Source organism: Passer montanus, unplaced genomic scaffold, assembly GCF_014805655.1.
Source record: "Passer montanus isolate IOZ18808 unplaced genomic scaffold, ASM1480565v1 scaffold26, whole genome shotgun sequence".
NCBI lineage: Eukaryota > Metazoa > Chordata > Aves > Passeriformes > Passeridae > Passer > Passer montanus.
Window position 1 is genome coordinate 719,433 of NW_024367261.1, and position 23,732 is coordinate 743,164.

General features: G+C 40.2%; 2 protein-coding genes across 2 annotated transcripts in view; one reads left to right on the forward strand and one right to left on the reverse strand.

Annotated features, from left to right (window-relative positions):
• Positions 1-6: 6 nt before the first annotated feature.
• On the forward strand, positions 7-3,208 carry PPP1R3G (protein phosphatase 1 regulatory subunit 3G). The gene is given in 2 exon segments (XM_039712251.1): positions 7-324; positions 327-3,208. Coding segments are annotated over 2 exon segments (762 nt in total). The 5' UTR covers positions 7-23; the 3' UTR covers positions 788-3,208.
• A 4,801-nt stretch (positions 3,209-8,009) lies between these two features.
• LYRM4 (LYR motif containing 4) overlaps positions 8,010-23,732 on the reverse strand; it is an 87,407-nt gene continuing 71,684 nt past the window's right edge. Inside the window, exon 3 of the mRNA XM_039712044.1 lies at positions 8,010-9,500. Within this exon, the coding sequence (XP_039567978.1) occupies positions 9,438-9,500 (63 nt within the window). The 3' untranslated portion in view covers positions 8,010-9,437. The remainder of the gene's footprint in view (positions 9,501-23,732) is intronic.

The following is a 23,732-nucleotide window of genomic DNA, read 5'->3' on the forward strand; positions in this document are numbered from 1 at the left end:
GGCTCCGCGGCGCGGCCCCGACGATGCCCCGCGACGGCAAGCGGGAGGCGGCGGGGGAGCGGCTGGGGCTGCTGGAGCTGCGCCGCTGCGGGCGGCCGCCGTCCCCCGGCCCCGGCGAGCGGCAGGAGGAGGGGGAGGAGGAGGAAGAAGAGGGGGAGGCGGCGGCGGGCGAAGATTGTTGCGGCAAGTGCAAGAAGCGGGTGCAGTTCGCCGACTCGCTGGGGCTGAGCCTCGCCAGCGTCAAGCACTTCAGCGACGCCGAGGAGCCGCAGGTGCCGCCCGCCGCGCTGTCGCACCTGCAGAGCCCGCCCGGCGAGGAGCGGGACCCGCCGCCGCCCGGCGCCGAGCCGCCCCCGCGCTGCTCCTGGTGCCCGACTTCCCCGACGGCGGGGAGCCCAGCGCCGAGCGGCTGCGGCGGCAGCGCGTCTGCCTGGAGCGCCTGGGGCGGCCCGCGGCGCCCACCGACGTGCGGGGCACGGTGCAGGTGCTGGGCGGCCCCGGGCCCAGGGAGGTGACGGTGCGCTACACCTTCAACGAGTGGCTCTCCTTCGTGGACGTGCCGGCCGCGCCCCTGCCCCCCGAGCCGCCGGCCGAGCGCTACGGCTTCACCCTGTGCGTGCCGCCGAGCCTGCGGGAGGGCTCGGCCCTGCACTTCGCCATCCGCTACCGCAGCCCGCAGGGCGAGTTCTGGGACAACAACGGCGGCCGCAACTACACGCTGCGCTGCTGCGGCTGCCCCGGGGCCGGCCCCGCCGTCCCGCCGGGCCCCGCCGCACCCCGCTACTGAGCGGCCGGGCCAGGGGAGCCCGGGGGACACGGCCGGGCGGGGACAGGGGCAGGCGGCCGCACCCCGCGCCCGGAGACAGGCCCCGCTCGGCAGGGAGACGGCCAGAGCGCCGGGGGCCCCGTCCCGGAGACTGCCCCAAGCCTGGTGGTTTTTAAGCAGGAGCTTCAGTTTCTGCCAGCGAAACGTGGATGTGCGTAGGCTCGCATTGCTGTGGTTTGTGGATTTGTTCTCCTTTTTGGTTTTTTATCTTTTTTTTTATTATTATTATTTTTTTGAGAGAGAGGGCAAGGAGACTGAGTAGCGTGGGCTTTGCTTTTCCCCCTTGAAGTGAATTTTTGAGGTCTTGATTTGGGCTTGACTCCACATACCCGATTAGTCGAGAGCACTCGTGTGAAAACTTGGTGGCGTGTTCGCTACAGATTTAATTTAGGATCCCAATTTTCCCGTTCTCAGATCTATTTGAAAGACACAGTACTGCGACAGCAATGGTGTGCTTTGTCCTTTTTTAGTTATTTTGTTTGACTTCAATGGACTCCGTAACAATACGATACAGTTGTGAGCACCTGTCAAACCCGTGACAGGCTTGCGTGCCCGTCCCACCTTTGCCATGCTGCGGCAGCTCTGAACAGCAGGCACTCTGCTTTGGGGCTGGATCTGGGGCTGGACTGGGCTGCCCTGGTTTTTGTCACTCAACACACTTTGATACCGCTCCCCAGGCTCGCATGTAGATCCCGTCTGGCTAATAGCAGCCAACAGGGACTCGTGCAGAAATGTTTTTGCTTAAAATAGACTGGTGACTTCTTTTCACACAACCAACGAGTCTAAAACCGGGATGAAGGAGGAGTTAAAATACCTGCTGATGCTGTGTTTATCAGGAGAACTTTGGTAACACCTTTGAGCCATGCACTGTGAAAGATGGTGTCTGTCTCGTACACGGTTCTGTATTTTCAGATTTGGGTCTGGTTTGGATGACCCTTCTCACTGAGGAGTGACGCTGCCATACAGAGAGAGTGTCCTCAGTAACAAATGGAAACAAGTGCCTTAGTTCAGCTCTCCTTATGTTACATTTTGCACCACATTTCTCAAGTATTTATAATTTATTCAGCTTTTTTGCTACATATTTTTCTGTATTTGTATGTTGCTGGGAAAGGACTTTGTTGTGCACACAGCTGGACTTTATGGCGCTGGACACTTGAATTGATTTTAGTCTTCACTCTTGCACTGCAAGCCTAGAGGTTGACTACTACGGGGTGTCCCAACTCCTGAAATTAAGCAAAAACTACCAATGCAAATGGGTTTGTAAGAATAAAAAAAAAGTTTTAAAAAAAGCCATAAAGCTCATAATTACATTTACTTCCTTACTTTTTTTTTTAAAATTTTTTTTTTTTCTATTTAGCAAAATGTAACAGTAGGCTTCACAGTTTTGCAACCTGTGGTATGTGTGCCCTGACCAGGGATGATCCGATTTGTGTGTAAGTGATGTTTAGGGCTGTAGCTGAAAATGACTGCTGTCCTGCCAGAGCCATCAGGCAAATCACCCTGTGATTTGTCTGTGAACGGCATCTTGAGCAGAGCTGTGCTGTGAGGAGGCTTTACTAGCAAGGGTGGAAAGTAGGTGGGTTACAGTCAAGTTTTGTTTGGGCTCTTCTGCAACTTTGATTCTTCTTGTTTTCTTTTGACACAGTATCTCAAAATATGGGTTATTTTTGGTTAATGAAGAACAATTGTCAGAATGCAGAATATGCCCTGAAATGGATGTGTGGTCTTCAGTATGCCATGGAATGGCATGTTCCTTTTTTGAAACAGAACATAGTGCGAGATTTCTCAGGCCTCCATTTCCTCTGAAGATGTAAAACATCTTAAAGGCTATCCTGACAACATTAGAAAAAATAGCTTATTGATAAGATTCCCGATAGCTGAGAATATTTTCAAGCCTACATCAAACCTGCCTTTTGAGATGGCTGGAGCAGACCCAGAGCTAAAATCTCTGTGGGGGAAAGATGGGAAGCAGAGGGAGGTTCAGACTAAAGGTGCTGCAGTTCTGCTCACATGCACACTGCTGCTGAAACACAGCCTGTCCTCCCTCCTCCCAAAAAAGCCTGTGCGTACAGCACAGTGTGAGAACACAGCCAGGGACAAGGAGGTGTTTAATTCCCTCGGAAACCATTCTGCTGTTACACTGTATCAGTTGCTTTGACAACGCTCAGAGGGAGAGCTCTGAGCAGGCAAACAGAAGTTGGTACTGTTGTCCTTCAGGTTACACGTGAACTCTCGCCAAAAAGGTTTTAAGGGAGAATAGTGAACTCTGCTGTTTCCCTACACAAGTTTGTTTTAAGTCTGTCATGCATTTACAGGATTACAGGATGTTACATGGAATAACCTGGTATGAATTAGCCTTTCTTCAGATTGCTGCATAAATGAAATAGTGTGCTCTTACAGTGTGCTCTTAAGCTGAAATAGTAGTGTCAATATTGATCCTTCATTTAAGTACAATATAATATTCGGGATTTCTGGAGCCCATTCCTTATTCTGTGCTTTGTTTATTAGTTGCCTCAGAGAAGAAGGAAACATTGCCAGAAAAAGGAGTGGGGAGCTCTCTCCTTTAACGGAATTTAAAGGAGCAGCCATATTCTGATGGCTGTGTCTGGGCAGAGGTGATACCATGAAGAACCCTGGCTAGCTGTGCCCAGAACCTGGAAATGTTCTCAGGTCCACTGTCAACATTGATATCCAGAACATGTGACATTTCTGTGTGCTATTCAGATGTGTGACCTGAAATTCAAAATGCAGGAAAGTACTCACTCAGGCTAGATACTAAAATCTTCTGAGTGCTTCAGAAATTTGGTGCCAATTGAAAATCTTGCCAATTGTGATAATTAAAGCACAACATTTTTGTGCTTTGATACCTGAAGTGCTTTTATTTGTTATTAAGAATTTCTTTTTGTGAAAGGAAGGGGAAAACCTCTAAATGAGAGTCAGACATACTCACTTTTTGACAGACAGTACATTTCTGTGCTCTTAGGACTTTACAGAAGCATAGATTTGCAAAGCAGGGTTCAAAGACAGCCTACTCACAGGTGTCTGTATTTTCATAGCTGAGGTTCCTGAGGGCTATGGAAATGCAAGGCTTTATCAGAGATTACACTGGGCAGCAGTTGTAAAAATCCAACTGGACCATGTGTGTACCAAAGGCTTGCAAGCCCACATCAGCAAAACCCAGGGCTCCTGTTCCTGGCCATAGGTTGAGACACATGGCATAATTGCAACATTACTCTCAAAGGAATATAATCAAAATGAAGTTGTTTTAATTCCATTAAAATCTCAAGACCAGTAGAGTGAAATGTTAAGTGAAGCACTCTTCTGTTTGGTTGCATTACTGTTAATGTATTTCATTCAAAGCATAACTTTTGGAAGATGTCCTCATAAACATGTTCCCTCCCCTAACCTAAATAAGAAATTTAAGGTTTATTGCACTTATGGAAAAACTCCAGCTCCAAAGATTTTTCTTCTATGCAGATTTCTGTTCCCCCACTGTGGATTAAGGATTTAGGGTAGGAATAGCTGCCAAATGGCTTTATAGGTGTATATAAATGAAGAAAGTTTAATATAGCTGAAACTCTGTAGGGGTAACTGTGAAGGACATAAAAGGTAAATCTTCCTTAAGCAATTTTTTGCCATGTACACTTACTTTTAAATTCGGATTTAAATGATTCAGGAAAGGGCTGTGAAGCTAAATTTACTTTGGTGTCATGAAGATATGTAAGCATGCATGAAAACTACTTCTGTTTTATTTAAAATTGGAGCTTTCAGTCAGTACTTGGAAAGTCTGGCTTCTGCTCCCATTGGCTTCGCTGAGATTTGGATCCAGCCCAAAGTACTGCAGGAAGGTAAGGGAAATGATCTAGGTTTAATTGTCCATTCTGTTCAGAGTCTTGTGTTGTGGGGTTAGGATAACATGGCACTGTGATGAATGTTCATCTGTCAAGAGTTCAAAATCTGCTGTCTGTGCATGGCAGTAATTAAATCACCTTAATTGTTTTTTCATGATTCTTTCTGAGAGAGGGAAAATTACTTGCCTTGGATTAGCATATTGCCAAAGACTGTTATAAATATTTATGGGGTGTACTCTTTCAATAGACAGCCTGTACATTCTTCACAGGTCTCCATAGTTCTTTTTCCCGAACACAGAAGAGTAGTTACTTGAACGCACTAATTACCATCATCTCCCCCTCTTGCAAAGCTTCAGTAGATACTGGTTTAACAGCAAAAAAGGTAAGTAGTTTAGAAAGAAGCATCTCTTGCAAAACATATTTAATTACCTCTGTAAGCTGTGGAATCTTTTTGAAGGTGCATATGTTTAAGAAATGGGTTTGTGAGTTCCAAATTTTTTCCTTTTACTGTTGTGGAAAATACATGGTTTTGGAAGAATTACTGGCTTTGGCTTCTCTGTTGGTTTTTTTTTTAAATTTTTTATTTTCATTTTTTATTTATTTTTTTTTCTTTCACATTAAGGCCTCATGCACTATTCTTATATTTTGAAATAGTGAAAAAAGTAGGAATGTAAGCACTCGCTTAAGGAGCTGCACAGCTTAGTTCTTTTTTTATAAAGGTCATCAGGCAAAATATTCCCAAGAGTATGAAATGACTATGCCTGTGTTAAGAATGGTGGAATAAAGCGAACAGTATAGTCCTGACTTGAATAATGGCAGGATTTCACTGCAGATCATGGTAGAAAACTCAGGAAAACAGTCAGAGCACAGCTCTTTCATGGCTCTGTTTACACGTACATATGGTCTATGCTGGGGATCGGGAGAGGTGCATTTATGTTGTATTATAGGAAGTAAAGTTGAGGGGCTGGTGCTTCTCCATAAAGTTATTCTGTCTGCTGGTGTTAGAGGGTAAAAGTTTTGCTTTTAATGCCTGGAAATGTGGAAGTTGTTTTTTTTTTAAATAGAAATTGAGAAAAGTGAGTAGTAAGTCAAAATCCTTTGCCTGTTTCAACACTGTATGTAAAGCACATGCTTCTCACTGGGGTTGCTCTCCTCCTGAAAATCTGTACCTATGCCCTATCTGGGCACTTTGAAGCCATGCTTTCAATTGCAGAAAAATTTATTGAGAGGTTGTAACACACAACAGAAATGCCTGTCCTTTGAACAGTTACTAATACCAATCAAATTGTTCCTTTTTTCCTTTCAGAGTGCTGTTTCCAAGCTTATCCTGTAAAAATAAGGACAAACCACAGTATAGGCAAACACTAAAATTTTGGTTCATACTGCTGAGGTCAATAGTTTGCTAAAGTGTCGAGATCGGGAAAAAAAAACCTTTTAATACAAAAGCAAAATTGTTTCGCTAAGACATTGCAGCTTCAGTAAAGATATTTATTGAGCTCTGTTCTAAGGAAAAAATATATACTTTTTATAATAGTGGACATTGTATGTAAGTCATGGGATCATTCCTTTGTGTTTTAACTATTCCTGTTGTTTACACTGCTTTGACAAAATCCAACAAAGCTTCTGACAGCGTGCCAAGAGAGATTTAATGAGTATTGCAACGTAAACGGAACTGGTGAAGCACAGAAGGTGCAGCTGTAAGAGCACAGCAGCTCCGAGGCTGGAGCACAGTGCCAGCTCTCCAGGCTGCTCTCCCCACTGGCAGCGATGAGCACAGCCCTGGCCAAGAGCAAGAACAGGGCAAGTGGCCACCAACACAACACTTGAGTCATCCCAGCCTACAACCGGGCTCGACTTCCCAAGCCAGGTGTGGTTAGCAAGTATTTTCCTTCCATAGCTTGTAGGATTTCAATGCTAAAGCACTTGTCAAGCTATGGTTTTGTACAGAACTGGGCATGTTTTGGCAATATACCTTAAAATGGACATCAGGTAAGGGAAAAATGTATTTGGAGGTATCTTTCAGTCAGTACAACTGATATGCACATAATTAACACTAACTGACCATGCACTTACATGTATGTTACAAGCAAAGGAAACATACAGGCCTGTCCAAAACAGGGAATAAGCATCTAAAATGAATTAGGACAAAATGCTGTTGGGTTTGAGGAGTGATAATGCCTTTGCTAGCTTTGCACTGCTGTTAACAAGCTAGTCAGTGTTACGCAGACTTTTGGACTGTAGCAGCAGAGGAGTTCTTACCTTGCTTCTAATAAGTAATGTATAAATACTGTATGATAAGCTGATCAGTAATTTCAAGTAAGAACTAATTTGTCCTTGATGAAAAGGTCAGCTGTTTTACCCTCTGCAGTATGGACTGGGAACAGAGGGAAATTACAGAGCACCACTACTTTTTTCCCCCCTCTGCCTGGATGATTCTCTCTGCAGAATTGACCTCTGATGGTTACTACTGCTCCTCTGAAGGTAGAAGCAAGTAAGGGAGAAAGAAGGTTGGAGCATATGGCATGAGCTGGGACTGCAGTCATGTTTTATCTACCACAAAAACTTAACAACAGAGTTTTTAGGCATTAATGGAAAAGTAATCTTCATACTTTAGAAGGAATTAATAAAACATTTCCCATTGCCATGACTGCCTGCCTGTATGACAGAACATACCATCTACAGCTATATTCTTGTTGGAAACAATGCTGAAGAACTTCACTGGAAAGGTATTTCTGAAGAAATGATTATGCATTGAAAGAGTTCCCTTATTTTTTTTGTAAATATGGTGAAAACAGACTTAAATAGTAAAAAAAAAAAAAATTAGTTACCAATGCAGTTGTCCCTCTTTATAAATCAGGGCTATGCTATTTATAAATATATTTATTTTGCTTTCTAGCATACACTCTCAGATCTTGAAATGGTATGCAGTGCTTGTTCCAGTAATTAAGCTGTTTTAGACAAGGATTTTACGTGTACTGTTTTAGCAACCAAGTTTCTAACAGTAAAAAACTGGCAGCCCTTCCAGGCCTGTGTCAGCCAAGAGTGTAAGATGCTGCATTTCTGTGAGCTCACTGGAACCTTAAAGAGCAATCAAACCCTTCTTCTCCTGCACTTTCACCATTAACTTAAGTGCACTTAATTATCCAGTTGTGAATGTGGAGATTTCAAATACAAAATCTAATGTATATTACCTATTAGAATAATTCAATTCCATTTTAATACAATCTTCACTAAAAGCAATTTACATTGCAATAGTTATACACCTAATATGGGGAGAATTACTATTGTAGTTGCTTTTTATCTGAAATTGAAAGGGGGCTACATTGGCAGTCTCAGGTACACACTATTTTATTCTGTACCCTGTACTGTCTATATGAAATCCATTACTATACATCTCCATCTAACTGTACAATATGGTAAAATACACTTTAAGGGGCAGTGAGGAATGGGAGCTTGTTCTAAATTAGAAACTTTAATTAGACACTCTGCTTTAATAATGTTTTCACAGAGCATGAACAATACAGAAGAACATAAACAAAGATGAATTTTGTGAAGCAAGAAAAATAAGGGGTGGATTTCAAAGGCTACAATGCCACGGAAGTAGTTTTGAGTTTCTGTTTCTCTACTTAAAAAACCCCACAACAATTCACTGAAATAAAAGGAAACTATTTTTTCTTCCTGTATGCCAGCTTTGCACTGCTTAATTTTTCTGCAGATTTCTAATAGAAGACAAATTCAAGCACAGAAATGACTTGAGCAAAACCTGATCAAAATTGTTGCTTGCTTTTTTATTAATCTGTGGTCCTAAAAGTGTTGAGCATTCTATGGATTTAAGAATAATCAATAAAATGCTATGCTGAGCACTTTTTCTAGGCAAAGCTTGTTGCCACTTCATGACTTACAGTACTTGATTACTGTTCCAGTTCGGATCTTTTTCTTCATGATGTTCATGAAAAAAAGGAAATCTTTGATAAAGTGATGTGGAGCTTTCTGCTAATAGCTGCACCTCAATAAATTAAAGGACTTGGTGGTAAAAAAACATTTGAAAGCTCCCAAGCCTCAGTAATTCAAGTCTTGCATTCTGCTATTCTGATCAGTTAATTGTTAAAAGTAAGACAAGACTGGTTATTAACTCTTGGAAACTAAAGAAAGAACTAGTGATTTTTTTATGTCACCTCCTAAAATGTCAAGGGATGCTCTTCAAGGAAACCACACAATGCAGCCTGTGATATTTTTAAGTATCAAAGTCCAGGAGACAAAAATTCTGACTATCTCTGGTTTTAATACTTCAAATAAAATATATACTTACTCTTTTAGTTCAGAAGCTGGATATTTTAAAGTGAAACTGGATTAATAAAAACTTAGTAAGTGCGTGAAGAGTTTTAAATTTTGAGGGGTTTTAAATCTAACATGTTTTTCGTGGTCAGTGAGAGACAAGGTCAGCAGCAAAATAATGTAGCTGGTTGCAGGTAGTTTATTGAAGTTTTATTGTTGAAATAGGGTAGGAGCTATTCCCTCACATAGGACACACAAGCAAACAAATTCTAAGACTACCTTACATACTATTATAAATCACAGCCATTTATCTTAGAACATGTGACCCTTTAGAAAATAGAACTTTGGTTGCCAAAAACAGTCTCTCAGGCATTTCTTATGCTGAACAGACAAACTCAGAAATGTGCATGTGCAGTTTCTGTACGTGGCACTGTAGGATGCTGAAGATGGTCCAGTGTTGTTTCAGGATCAGAGGCTTTTATTGGCTATGTGTTTCCCGGACTCTCAATGACCAATTTTTCTGTGGCATACAGCTGGTCAATGGTAACCTGAAATCAAACCAAAATACCAGTAAACAGGTTATAATTTAGACTGCACAAAAAGAAAAAAAACCAACAAAAAAAACCAAAACCAAGAAGTGAATAGCCCAAATATTAAGCTTTTTAATCAGTAAACAGGTTATAATTTACACTGCACAAAAAAAACCAAAAACAAACCAACAAAAAAAAACCAAACCAAGAAGTGAATAGCCCAAATATTAAGCTTTTTAATAATTACAGTTTTCTTTCTATAAACATTTATTTTTGTAAATAATACACTTGTCTAGACCTTGAGAGAAATAACCAATACATAAAATACCTGCACATATAAAATATTGAAATAATGACATTGAGGAGTACCATTCAAAGTCTCAAAAAATAACATTAGAAGTTACAACAGAGAAAAAGCAAGCACGTTCTATGTTGAGAAAAATGAAAAGACAAATATAATGAAAAACAAAAATATGGATACAATCAGCAGGTATTTCTTATGCTCTTTAGGTGGAGACCCTAGATATAAATTGCATGGCATGGTATTATTTACCAGTTCCTTTGGAATCCTAAGTAATTTGCCTTATGAATGGTGAAAACAGTTCAACAGTTGTTATTTCAGCAGTAGCATTTTGCACACACTGGAGCTACCTCTTGTTCACAAGCTGGTATTCTGACCTTCTATATTTGTGCTTTCTAGTGCAGTGAGGAAATGAAATATGACAAAAATGCAACATTGATGCTTTGACTCCTCTTGTTCTTTAGCACTTTCTAGTCTGCCTCATAACATTGGTAAATTGTGGTTGGATGAGCAGCTGGCAGTTGTCACACACAGCTCTTGGCTTAGCAGCTGAGATGGGGAAGGAAGAAGTTTCATGCAAGTAGGGTAATGAAAGCAGAAGACAATGTTTACTTTTAGAAGTATGGATTTTGGAGTCCTACTTTTTAATATCTGTTATGCCTTTTCTTGCCTGTACCTTCTCCTTAAACCTGGGTACACAGCAGCTCTGTGTCCTTTTCACAAAAACAAAAAGGTTCGTACATTTAAGTGTTGAATTAGGACAAAAAAGGCTAGATACTGAATTACACTAAGCATGGTAGATTTAATAGAATTTAATACTGTGCAAATTAAGCCTAACAGCAAGTCAGGCTCTCAAAGTAGTAAAAAATCAGGGAAAGAATGTTTTTGGCATTTTCCATTTCCCATTTTTTGTGGGGAAAAATTCCTGGCTTCTCTTGAATAAAAATTTCTCATCTGTGCTCACACTCACATAAAATGTGACTAATATTGCTTTTTAGGAAATGAACTATTTAATCTTGATAAACAGCCTTGTCTGAAACTTGTAACGCATTGATTTTAATCTTGAAATATTTATTACAAGGGAGCATTTATGAAGCTGTTCGTAAAGGAACAGAAGTTTTCCTTGCCAACAAATATTTCCTTCTTTTGGCACTCCAAGCTAAGGCAGTAACAGCATATGAACAACTCTGATTATTTTTGAAGTTACTTATGAAATATGTTGCATGCAGAACATTTAATACAAAGGCCATACACAACTGTGGCATGTGTTACCCACAGAAATTTTAAGCTGTCAACAAGTGTTACTTGTCAAAGAGAACTCGCTGCTCTGGGTTATGTGGCAGGCTATACACTTTAGTTGCTGCCTTACCACAAACCATGCTGAAGTACTTAATTTTTGTATACTGTGTTTTGGAGCCCAAAGAATCTTTAATCCTTTCCCACACAGTAGAGCAAATTTAATGGGAGGCTCAGAGGGATTACAAAAATGCTGAAACCTGAATTGCATTTTTTTTTCTCCCCCAGCTGGGGAGATACATGAGACTGAGTACGTGACTTCTCAGTCAATCATATTCAGCTGGTGCAGATGGCTTTGTAGGAGAAAGGTACACGCTGTTGTTTGCTGTCCCTGTGCCAACAGGTGATGTTATCTACTGCTGCACCTCTTGACTCGAATGCAATAAAAGCACAGATTTATGTGTGAGCTGCTTCCTTAGCAAACCACAGCATGCAGGCATTTCAGCAAGTGCAGAGCCACTCGTGCTGTGCTGTTGGCCCTTGCTGGGCTGCTGCAGCTTGCCTGCTCTGCTGCCTCCCTTCCAGAACCTCTGCCATGGCACTGTAAGCTGAACTTTGAAACCTAAGGATTTTTTTAAAGCCATTAGCATTGAATTTTTAAAGTTATGATCAAGCCTTTCCCATGTGCCTTAGACAAAACAAACAGACCTTCCATTTATAGCTGCTGAAAAATTCCCATCCATGAACATCCCCTGCCTCAGCAGAAGGATTGCACCAGTATTTACACACTGACACTCATTAACCCTAGGAACCACAACAGCCTTCTTACAGTGTCCTCACCACCCTGAGCCTAAAGAAAGCACTTCAGCAGCATGCACTCACTGTGGAGCACTGTCCCACATTAGAGACTTAAGTGGCTACCTATTGTGCTCTTTTTTCATCGTGCATGTTTGTAGCTTGTACACCACATTTACTCTTCTGGTAGGTGGGTGGAAGCCAGTGCACAGGTCAGTGCCAGGGGAGTTTCACTGACCACAGGAAACTTGGGGAAAAAGGCCCTGTAATTTGCTCAGCAACTTGATTATCCAAAAGTTTATTTACCTATTTAGGTAACACACTGCAATTAAATTCCCCAGGAAAGAATGTGCAATAAAGAACCACACTGCCATCAGAAGACAATAAACAGAAATATAGAAGTTGCTTCTCAGCTCCTTTAGAATTATTGATGTTTAAATTCTGCCTGAAAAATGATGTACTTTGGTTCTGACAGGTCCAGTCCTCAAAACCTGACAATTTGTCTTTGTTCAAAGATTTAGTACAAGTCTAACATGGTCAGCTGTTTTTTGTGAACAAGAAGACTTGAAAACCTTACTATTGCCTTCTGTCTGAATCCAGAAGGAGGCTTAGGGCTTTAGAATGGGATTTATCAGCAGACGTGACTCAACAAATGGGGAAAAAGAAATCACTGAAGAGTAAGCACTAGTCCCTCTTGCAACCCAACCATTCTCTGTTATTAGGTCTTTGTATGTTCATATGGAAACAAGTACTAGTCCTTTGTCATAGTTGGCAGGAAGCAACCACAGGAATTAGCTACTTCATGGAATCTTTCATTGCTATTGAGGGGAAAAAAGCATGTAGGAAAGGTTTTCTCTATATAACAGAGCATCAAAAACATGTATGGGGAGGTGCAGTAAGAATGAAATCATAGAATTAAGAAGAATTATAGAAGTAAAATCTGAATGTCCTGCAGACACTGAAAGAACATGATATTACCCTAAAAATTTAACAAATCCAGCCAAATTGACTGAACTCTGAACTCTGTCCTCTCCAAAGGTGTCTGTCTGGCTGCCAGTCTGACTCTCAGGGACACCTGTGGCTGGTGAGCAGGTTATGTGTGGCTTACATGCCAAGCCATGTGACAGATGCAATTGCAGTGGGACAGTGCTGGCCTGGAAGGCAGCCTGAATCCTAGAGGCTAATCTGAATCCTAGGGTCAAACCTGAATCCTAGGGGCTGCCTTCCCATCTTGACATAGCTGGTGCAGTAGATCCTGCTGACCCGCTGCTACTACTTGCAAAATACTACTGGATTATCATCTCCAGTTTCTGAAGGTGTGTGGCATGTCTTGTGTACTTTAGCCACATAAAGATTTTACTTTGCAGCTCAGAGTTGAGGCAGAAGTGACTGTTCATATTTCTGTAGGGCTGAGATAAGGTTTTAAAGGGTTTAAAAATTTTTTTTTAAATTTGCCTCACTCATAATGCATAGTTCTGCTCTGAAAAGTATGATGGCATCTTCCTTGACAGCTCTGGATAAATGTCTGTCCACTTAATTAATCACCACATTTTTCCTTCCATAGGCTCCGCAGCACAAAGGTGCCAGACATATCTTTTTTCCCCACATACTTTACAGAATTGTAATTGTGTGGCATATAACCCATGAGCTCTAAGAAATCCTGCTGAGCCCAGATGAAGATACTTTTTCTCACTGTCACTGAATTACTCATCCTTATCATCCTGCCAAACTTGCCAATCTCCAAACAACTAGCTACCTGCTTGTGTGAGATCTCACAGATAAATTTCAGAGTGAGTGCCCTAAAATTACTCAGGTAAGTAGCTAGGCAGCAGCCTTTCTGCCCTCAAAAGCAAACAAACTAATTTTTTTTCTTTTTTCATGCCAGTGTTTATTTTTTGATGGCAGACAAAAGCAGGAGAGGCCTAACAGGAGAGGGTGCAACACTCTTACCTTATGTAGAATCAACCTACTGGACAATGCAAGGTCTAAACACATAAAAGTGCCACCACAGGACAGTAATATAGAAACACTGCAAGACAGCAATTTCTGTAGGTGTCAGTTTTTTAAAAAATTGATCTCCCAAGAGGGTCATCACTGGAGAAGTAACAATGGTTTTCAGTTTTTTCTTGAAGAAATGCTGCTTATAACTAAAGCTGATGTACAACAAATAGCTTTACATATTAAACACATTTACATATCTAATATATATAGGCATGTTATATACACATGCATAAATATATGAAAAATACCCATATCTAGATAATTAAATATCCATCTTCTCTCTTTTGTTACAAATTTGCAGACAAGAAATTGTTACCTTATTACAGCCAGGGATCACATATAAACATATACATTTTCATGGTTCTTTATTATAGAGAAAAAGGAAAAGGTCCTGTGTATTAATATATTTATATACACACACAAATATATATAAAATCAGGGGGTTTTTTTCCTGTTGCACCTAGGAAGCTGACAGGTGTATCTCATGGGCACTCTGCTGAATCTTAACTAGGAAGAAAAATCCCTGATGACACCACAGTCTTATTGCATTTACGGCTGCTAATCTGGGCCTCTAACACTACATGAAGAAGTTCCACACCCATATTTTCTGGCACAGTGACTGTAAAATGCATCTAAAGTGAATGCTGACAAGAACAGAAATGTCTAAGAATAAAGGTTATTTTAAGAGCTGGAAACAGTCTTATAAGTTGTTTACCTAGAGTCTTTCTTATTAGATGAAGCCAACCAATTTGCAATACTATTGCAAATTTAAGTGAAGTGGTTATTGTTCTTAAGAAGCATTACCTTTTCTCCCCACACCCAAAATTGGATATGCTATACACAGCACACTTTATAATACATTTTTCATATTTACTAAGGGCAGTTTAATGTTTTTGTTTGTTTTTAAATAAATATGGACAGATATATTTGAAATTACCTTTTACTGCAATAATAAACACACCAGTGTGGTACACAGTAATTAATACAACTCAAATGGAACCAAAACCTCATTATTAACTTCAGCTCTTTGCCAAATCTTTGTGTTGGTATTAAATGTTACAGCAGCAGCCTTATTTATTTTCACTCGGGAAAGACTGTTGAAAAACTGCATTTGGCTTCTTAAACACGTAGGTTATTCCAGCTCTCCAGAGCTGGAATCAATGTGGAAAAAATATTTTGGAGACATTTCCCTTATTTTAATTGATTCCATTTGTCTACAGAGAATGGGAAAGGAAGTGAAGGAAAGCACAGAGCTGAGACGTTATAACTACTGTGTATTTTACTTCTGTAAGCCCGTGTTTTGCAAATGCTGTTTTCTTTGTTTCTTTATCCCATAACATATTCTACAACCACTGCTACATGAAGGTTTTGAAAAGGCAGGAAATATAAATTTATTGCTACCATTTGTCTGGCTATCACAAAGGTGTGAAGTAAAGTAAGACAGCTAATAGGCGAGAACATATCTGAAGATGTTTCTCTTAATAATGATAAATTACGTGATTGTGTTAGAACCATATGCACTTCATCTTGAACACCTTCATTTGGCCTATCAGAAGCAGGATGATATATTTATTTAACATTCTCATTAATTTATTCTGTGGCTCTTTCTGAAGAGATACTCTTCAGTGAAAAGAGCAGAGAATCTTATCTATTACAGCAATGATTTACACCTAAAATACTGTAAGCATACATATTCATATGTATTTTGTATATGGTGATATAAAATAGCAAGGGATTCTTCTTTTTAATCACTTAATATTTCTCAGTTAAGAGAGCCCTTTTTTCTTAAAATTACACAAAAAAGCTACTGTCCTTAGAGACAACACAGGCATGACAGACACGGCCTTTACTCCAAATAGCTACACTTGAGGGCCCTCATCAGAGAAAACAAAACAGGAATCTTTCAAGCCCCTTCCACCCTGGATTGTTCTAAGATTCTGTGAAAACCAAGTGGACCAGATTGTGTGGGCCTTCAGTAAAGTCACAGTTTTAATTCCCTCATTTCCTGCAAGGCACTCAGCCTGCAGATAAAAAGGAGCGTGGTAAGGAAAAAAAAAGCATGCAGGGCCCAAGAGCAGATGGCTGCAAAGGGGAAGATCAACCCTCTGCTGTTGCAAAGGTTACCTTACAAAGATGTCAGAGAGTGAGCCCCAGGAAAGCAAGCAGTGACTGGTTTTGGGCTTAAACAGCCAGGTGACGGTTTGATACAATACACATCCAAAGAAGAAGCAGGTCTGCAGATGTAATGCTCTGAGTGTGATCTTTTAATGCCTTCAACATCCTGGCAATTTCCAGACTCCCACCTCTCCTCCTTCCCTATTTGTTACCTGCTAATGTTGTTTCAGCATCTTGCTTTTTCTCTTGTATTTGCATAGAAAGCCTTGACCTTCACAGAACAGTTCAAACTCCTCAAAAAGCCAAACACAGAAGAAGCAGGTCTTCTGAACAGTCAATCCCATGTGGGTTAAGGGGAAAAACCTAATACAGCCTGATCTCTTCTCAATATAGCATGAAGAATAGAAAAACCACTCAGTTAAGATGTTGAGTGTGGCAAGGAAAGGAATATAAAAGTGAAAATACAGAGACAAAGACCTGGATAACATTGTGCTGAGTTTGGTATAACAGGTAGTCTAGTAATGCTGAGACATTTGGTATGTAAATACCCCGACCATTCACAGAGGACCCTATGTTTTGCAGCAACTACATAAGCAGAATTCATCAATGCCAATGTGAGTGCCTGCCTTACTTTTGTCAGTAGTATAATACAACAGCCACTGTCACAAAACACACATTCTGCACTAGGTCCATGAAAGTACTGTAATGTTTGTGTATTGCAGATACATACAAAAACTAAACTGTCCTTATTAAAGGAAAATATTTTACTCTTCAGTGTTTTCTTGGATCACTACTTCCAAGAGACTTTTGGAATGGAACAGTGAAGAAAATGTAGTTATTATGGACAGGTATAAGCAGATATTAAATATGCTTACTGAGTAGCGTGATCAAGTAATTCTGCAGCCCTAATAAATTTTCATATTGTGAACTACTGCGGTACTAAAATGAGCTGTCACAACATTATGACAACAATCATAATTTAAATACCACCTTTTACAACATTTGTATTTAAAGTCAGATGCCAGAAATGCAATGTACTGCAAGAATCATCTTTAGTCTTATTTCTCATGTAAACTGGGAACTTGGCTGCTGGGGAGAGCTGCTAAACAGTTACACAAAGATGTATATGGCATGTTTGTAGACTAACATCTTTCAGAGAAATGACTTATCCACCTGTATCTCCCTGCCTTTCCTGCCTTTTTTTTTAATAATGCTAATCACCTTCTACATTTATTCTCTCTTCCCGTTCCTGAAAATACCTGGTTTTGTTCCAAACCACTCAAACTCAGAGAAAGTTCCAGAGCAGCAAATTGTACATGGACTTTTTCTGTTTTTAACTGACATTTGCTAGTCTAAATGATGGTTGTTCAAAGGCTTGAAAAGCTTTGTCTTCACCACATTTTTAAGTGAACAGTACATAAAATAAGTTCCCTGGGAAATGTTGAACTTCAGGAGCTAAGACATTTTAAGACAGCAGGTACCAAGATAGCAAGGACTGAAAAGCGGGACTGGCAGGATGTAGTTCTGGGCAGATGCATACAGGAAACATGCCAGGGAGTATGGCTGAGCTGCCACAGATCAAAAGCAGCCCAGAAGTGAGCAAGCCCAGAGTGGTGGGAACAGCCAAAGCTACTGATTCTTCAGTGAAGAAAACGCTGTGGACACGGCAATGCTGATGCCTCCAGAAAATGCATTTGGTTTGGCAGCATGGAAAATGTTGGTCACCCCTGCTGCTGAAGCCAGCAGCTGTTCTGATCCTAGCTGGGCCTGTGCTCACGTCCATTCAGAGTTCATCCCTGTAGCACCTTACACAGCACAGTTGTCATCTGTGCACATTTGCTACACTTTCACTTTGATTTTTCTGAACAAGAAGTTTTCTCAGTATCTGCAGTACCAAAGTGTGAGGCTGCACGAACACCTGCAGTAATAATTCTATGAGACAAATGGATAACAAGCACACAACATGTATTATGCTTGAGGACTCTCCTGTGGGAGCTACCTCTCTCTGCAGCATCCTGCCCAATATTTTATAGAAAGTACATATAGGTAGGCAGAAGTACAGAGATGTATAATTACTCTCACAGCTCAGATCTTCGATTTCTCGCTTAAACAAAAGAATTATCTGCAGCTAGCAGGAAAACTGCATCAATTATGACAGGCTGGAACAATCACCTATTACAGAAACATGCATCGGATATTCTTCCTTTCAAGTGTAACACACTGTGTACATTTGGTAAGGGAATATAATATTAACTAAATAAACTTGGATTTGTTTTCTTCATTTATTCTGATCTTATTCAAACCACCAAACATAAAGGGGAAAAGTTCAGGTGACTCAGAACTGTAATATTGTTTAACCTGGCAATTTAAATTTTCTGTTTGTTAATGTCCTTTGAGCCAGACAAATGTTTTTAAAAAATTCCTTTTAATCTGCTACTGAAGATATGTTTGAGGATGTGAAAGACATATTGACCTGCTAAATTTTGGACTTGAATGGATGTTAGCCACAGTTTAATTATTTGGTGGTGATGTGTCTTCTTCAAGACTCCAAACTATACTTACCAAATGCTTGGTGCTGGTTACAGGATGGCACCAGGTACATTGCATTTTGTAAAACTGACAGGTGCTTTATTGGCACTTTATAGTAAAAAGGCCTTTTGTGTTTCAGGGGAAAAAAAATAACACAGAAAATTTTCCAAGACATAAAAGACAGAGAAAATTAATTTTCCCCTGTCCTCCAAGAAGGCTATAACCAAGGATTAAACTTAATTTTATATGAGTAACAATTTACTTTAAGGTCCCAATATGTCTCTTCCTCTGCACTGATGTTACCTTAGATACACCTAGATGTGATTACAGGCTGGGCTTTTTTCTGTGCCCATTCAAATTACAAAATTAAATTTGAAAGAGAAGAAATAACAGATTGAATTTATCTTTAGAAAATATAGGTGTATTTACAAAGATAAATTCTGTATCGGATGTTTTTGATTCAATCTGCATCTTTGCCCAAAAAGGAGCACCCCATCGAGGCAAATACTTACACACTTACACATCAAGTCCCTACAGCAGTGTTTAGGAGATCTCTAAGTATATCAGGACAGAAATAAATTTTTATTTTTCTGCATTAAAAAGACTTCATTTTTTTGGCAAAATTTTACCGATTACTAAACTACAGTCATCTGTTCCTGACAAAATCATAAAGATAATTTCCTTGTTTATCTTACTTTCTGTGATGGAGGATATCCAAAGATTTCTTTTTTCTTGCTCAGCCATCATTCTTGGTTCACTATCTCCAAACCTCCAAGTTCCAAAGAGCATTTTTCTCTTCCTTCTCTCTTTTGGAAGAGTTCCAGTGAAAGCCACAAAAATCCCCTCATTGCCTGGACTGCCCACACTCTTTAAAACCTGAGTAGCAGGCCAATGAGAAGAAAGAACATTAATGTTTTAGGACTGAGGATAGATTTGTTAAATTTCATTCAACGTTTGGGCCTGTGAGTTCTCACTTGCTATCACCTTGAAATAATTTCTCAGGTCCAGCTCAGTTTCCAAACCAACACCCCAGTCAAAAGCCATGGCTTTGATCTCCTTGATCAAGCAACCTCTGCGGAGCCATAACCGCAAACACAGTGAACCACTCTGTTCCTCCTGAAGTTACTCCAGGTGATGGTGGGCAGGCTTCTCCCCTGGGGCAGGAATTGCTCCCCTTGCCTCTCAGTGCCAAGGCAAACATCCCCTGCAGCACCACACCATGCCAAAGCCAAGCCCTCGTGCTCCAGCCTGCCCAGGTTGAGGTGGGTGTCCTGCCATCACACTGCTCTTCAGGGTGAAGAGCAGTTCCACACACAAATGGGTTAACTTCCCATTCACTTCCCAGTGCTCCTCCACCCAGCCCTTTGTACAAACAGAAGGAAAAATTAACGAGGGAGAAAATAATTATTTGCAAACCTTGCAGCTTTTGAGCAGGAGATATCCGTGTTTGCGTGGATATAGGGTATAGCTTACATTAACTTGTTTAATTGGACTAAACTAAAGCAGCATTTTTTCTTTTTTTTGGCAAAGATAAATTACTGGATTTAGCACAGCTGGTAAGAGCTAATTCTGTACAAAGAGTTCTTTTCAGTAGTGTGGGTGGCAAAACACTTTCAGCAACTGGCCTAATTAGTTCTTCCTTCTTTGCAATAGCACAGGACAGTTCAAAAAAGAAAAACAAAAAAAGATTGCAGTGGAAGATGTGGTACAAAATCATCCTGTTTGCCAGTCCTCCCTTATTTAATGTCACACTAAGCAGAGGCTTGCCATAGTATTTTGCAGCACAGATAATAATTAGGAGTGGGAGGTTAGCACTTATTCCAAACACAGGCAGGGAGCAACGTCTGTTCCTCTGCACACGTCAGAGGAGAGCATTCCTCACCCAAAACACCCCGGCCGGCAGAGTGATGGATGCACCACTGAGGGCTTTCCCCTCGGCAGAGCTCCCATTATTCTGGGCGGCTCGCTTAGCACAGGCTGGGAAGCCCGAGCAGCGCACCCTCTCTGACACGGATCATTTACGTGACAAGAGACAACGCGGGTGCCAAGTGGGATCATTTCAGCTCCACTGCTCCCGAGGTACAGCCCACCAGCCGCAGGGCAGCAACCCAGTGCCCCAAAGAAGCTCTGAGCAGAGCACACCGACACCTCCTTGCCATTCGAGCTGGCCAAACGCGCTCGGGCTCTTCCATCAGAGCAGGCACTGACGGGCGGACGCGCTGCAGCTGTCAGCAAGATCCAGCTCCTACAGATAAAAACTGGGCTCGGCAAGATCCACTTGACCTTCTGAATGTCAGTGAGATAAAGGGTAAAAGGCCAGCAAGGGCACAGATGTTGGAATTTACCTTCATTATAGGACGCCTAGGAAACGGGTGGAAATTTTTTTCTAGCTCTGTTGTTTTGAATAATGATTCTGGAGCTGTGCTTGAGTGAGTTACAAATCTATTAAAAAAAACAATTTAAATTGTTACAAGCCATTAGCAATGTGTCTTTTTCTCCTAAGTAGACTGAATAAAGGCAGGATTATGAAAAACTTCTGTTAGGAAAAGACTGAATGTGAAGGGGAAAAACAAAAATGAAGAGTATTTTATAAGACAGAATGATCAACTAATAAGGAAACTCTCCAGACAGCTTAAAGAAAAACCCAGCAAAGAAACTAGAAAATAAGTGTTTACCTGTACCTACAGTTCCTGTCCTTTTCATTTATTTATTTATTTATTTTAAAATTATTTTTATATTTGCCCATTTGTTTCTGTTGGCACAAATAGAAGACAGAGGGGTACTCCTATAGATAATATTAGTCAGCCTGATGAAAAACAAGAATTAATAAAACTTCTTAGAATTGCCCACTGCTCATTTACAGTTTGAACAGCTTGGTACTGAGAATAATACACACTAATACACACTTCTCCATAACAGTTGTTAGAAAGTCTGTGGAGTTTTTGGTTGATGGAAGGTTGTTGATGAATCTTGAAAATACTATTTAAACACATATTGGAGGGAAGGCAGAGACAGGAGGCAGTTATGGGGAATAGACTGAATCTAGGAATTTGTCAGTGAGGAATCTTGTCTGAAGTAATTTCTAATACAGCACCTTCCTCTTTTTGTGGCTTGACACCTTAAGTATTTCTTAATTTTCTGTCCATTTTTCTGTATATAAACATTGGAAGAAGAGGGGAAACTGACTGATTATAAACAGAAAACAGTGAAGTTACTACACAAAAGCTATTACGTAAAGTGGAGATCTGTCCTTAATCTTTCAGTATTAATCATCTCAGAGTTTGAACAAAAGGAGAGCAAGACTAACTGGTAAGAGATTCAAAATGATTCTCTAATGTATATAATGTATGATGTCCTTTAACAAACATATGCATCCAAAAATTATTTTGCTCATTCTATTTCAGCTTGTTTGTTTTACTATTCAAAAACACAGTGTAAAACCTTACATTTAAGCCTGTGTACAAAAGAAACCCGCCTCTGGGAAAAAAACACAGAAAAGTGAGCCAGTAGATGGCATTGTGGCACTTCAAAAGACATTCCAGAAAATTCCACTTAAAAAACATGCAAGCCTAAATGCTGTGTTTAACCACTTACTGCTTAACCAATGCAGTATTTTACTCCCGCTCAGTGCTCCACATGCACAACTGAATAAACAAAACTGCATGATGTAATTCCACTGTCACACCAGCCCTGAAACAAATCTTGTCTGCTCTGGTTCCCAAATCCAATTCGCTCCATATGCTAGATTTACAATCCCAGTCTTGAAATGATGATTCTTATTTAATGATTAATGTCCCACAAACCATGGTCATCATAGATATAACAAAATAGATGTGATGAGTGGAAAAATATTTACTAAAATGGAACCATACACAAGATCTTACAATCAATGCAGATAATACTATTTCCCACCATACAGCAACTTCTGTGGATTGAATACCCCTTAAAAGTAAATTTCTTAAGTATTTACTGAATATTCCATATACTTTGGTTCAATTAAGCTGCTGATATGCCCTCACAGCTAGAGATGAGAAGACTGTAGCAACCCACCAGTTCCTCATCCAACACAGCAGTTCTCTATTGCTCAAACCACACAAATTCGAAATAATTTAGCAGAACTCAACATACAAAAGAGCTTGTGGGTTTAAGAGTTATATTCCATACACAGACAAACTTATTTAAACCGAAACCAGACTTGCAATTACCAGTACTTTATCTGCAAACTACTTTATAGATAAACCTGCTTTACCTTGATCATATCTGAACAGGGAGCTGGAGCAGAGATTTCTGGATGTCTCTTCCAGTCCCAGGTATTCTGTGAGGCTTATATAGCAATGCCCCTCATGACATTAGCCTTTATGAAAACATCTAGTTTTACTATGGTATTCATTTTCTCAGGAAGTTCTAAAAATCCTCATCTCAGAAGGAAAAACTTTCAGGATCATGTAAATCAATCTGACTACCTTAAGGACTCTAATTAAATTCAACAGCATACTCTAAGCATCCACTTGTATATACAGTCCTTTTATTTCATGCCACTTCTAGAGTAAACTAAAGCAGTTTAGTTTTCCTAATGAAAAAAAGTCAACTTCAGGTCTCCACTGCCTGATAGCATAATACTTGGATTAAGAAAGCAACAACTAAAACTTTATCCACAAATTAATAGATCAAATATTTTTGCAAATTTAATAGCTACAAAAACGTCATCCTCACTTGAACAATGCTGGGGCTTACAAAATTCACTTTTCTGGTTATAAATAGGTTTTAAAAACACAGAATAATACAAAAAAATGTTTCTTTCATCCCCTATGAAGTTACAAGCATTACTGTGAATGTTTAGGTATTAAAAATGGATGTCTGCTTTTTGGAATAGAGGTGGTCAGGTTGGGCTGTAGGACCCAGCAGAAGAGGGAATATAAATAGTTCCTTCCTCTTATCGTCAGTTCTTTCAATGTGATCCCATCCTTTGAGGTAGGTGACAAGTGTCACCACCCCAAAAGCATTTCAAAGAGAATAGAATGATGTAAGGGGGGAGAACATAAGCACTGATAACTGGATCTATTTAAGGATCCACCTTTTCCAGTATTTTGTGCCCACTGTAGTCCACAAGCAGTTCTTCAGGGAAAGGGAGCATGAATATGACACACATGCATACATCTTCCTGCTGAAATGCCTCCTCTGCTCCCAGTGACAACAACATTTTGGCAACTTCATGGCCATGTAACCGTAACACCACTTTAACAGATGTGATTAATTTGTCTAATCCCCATTTG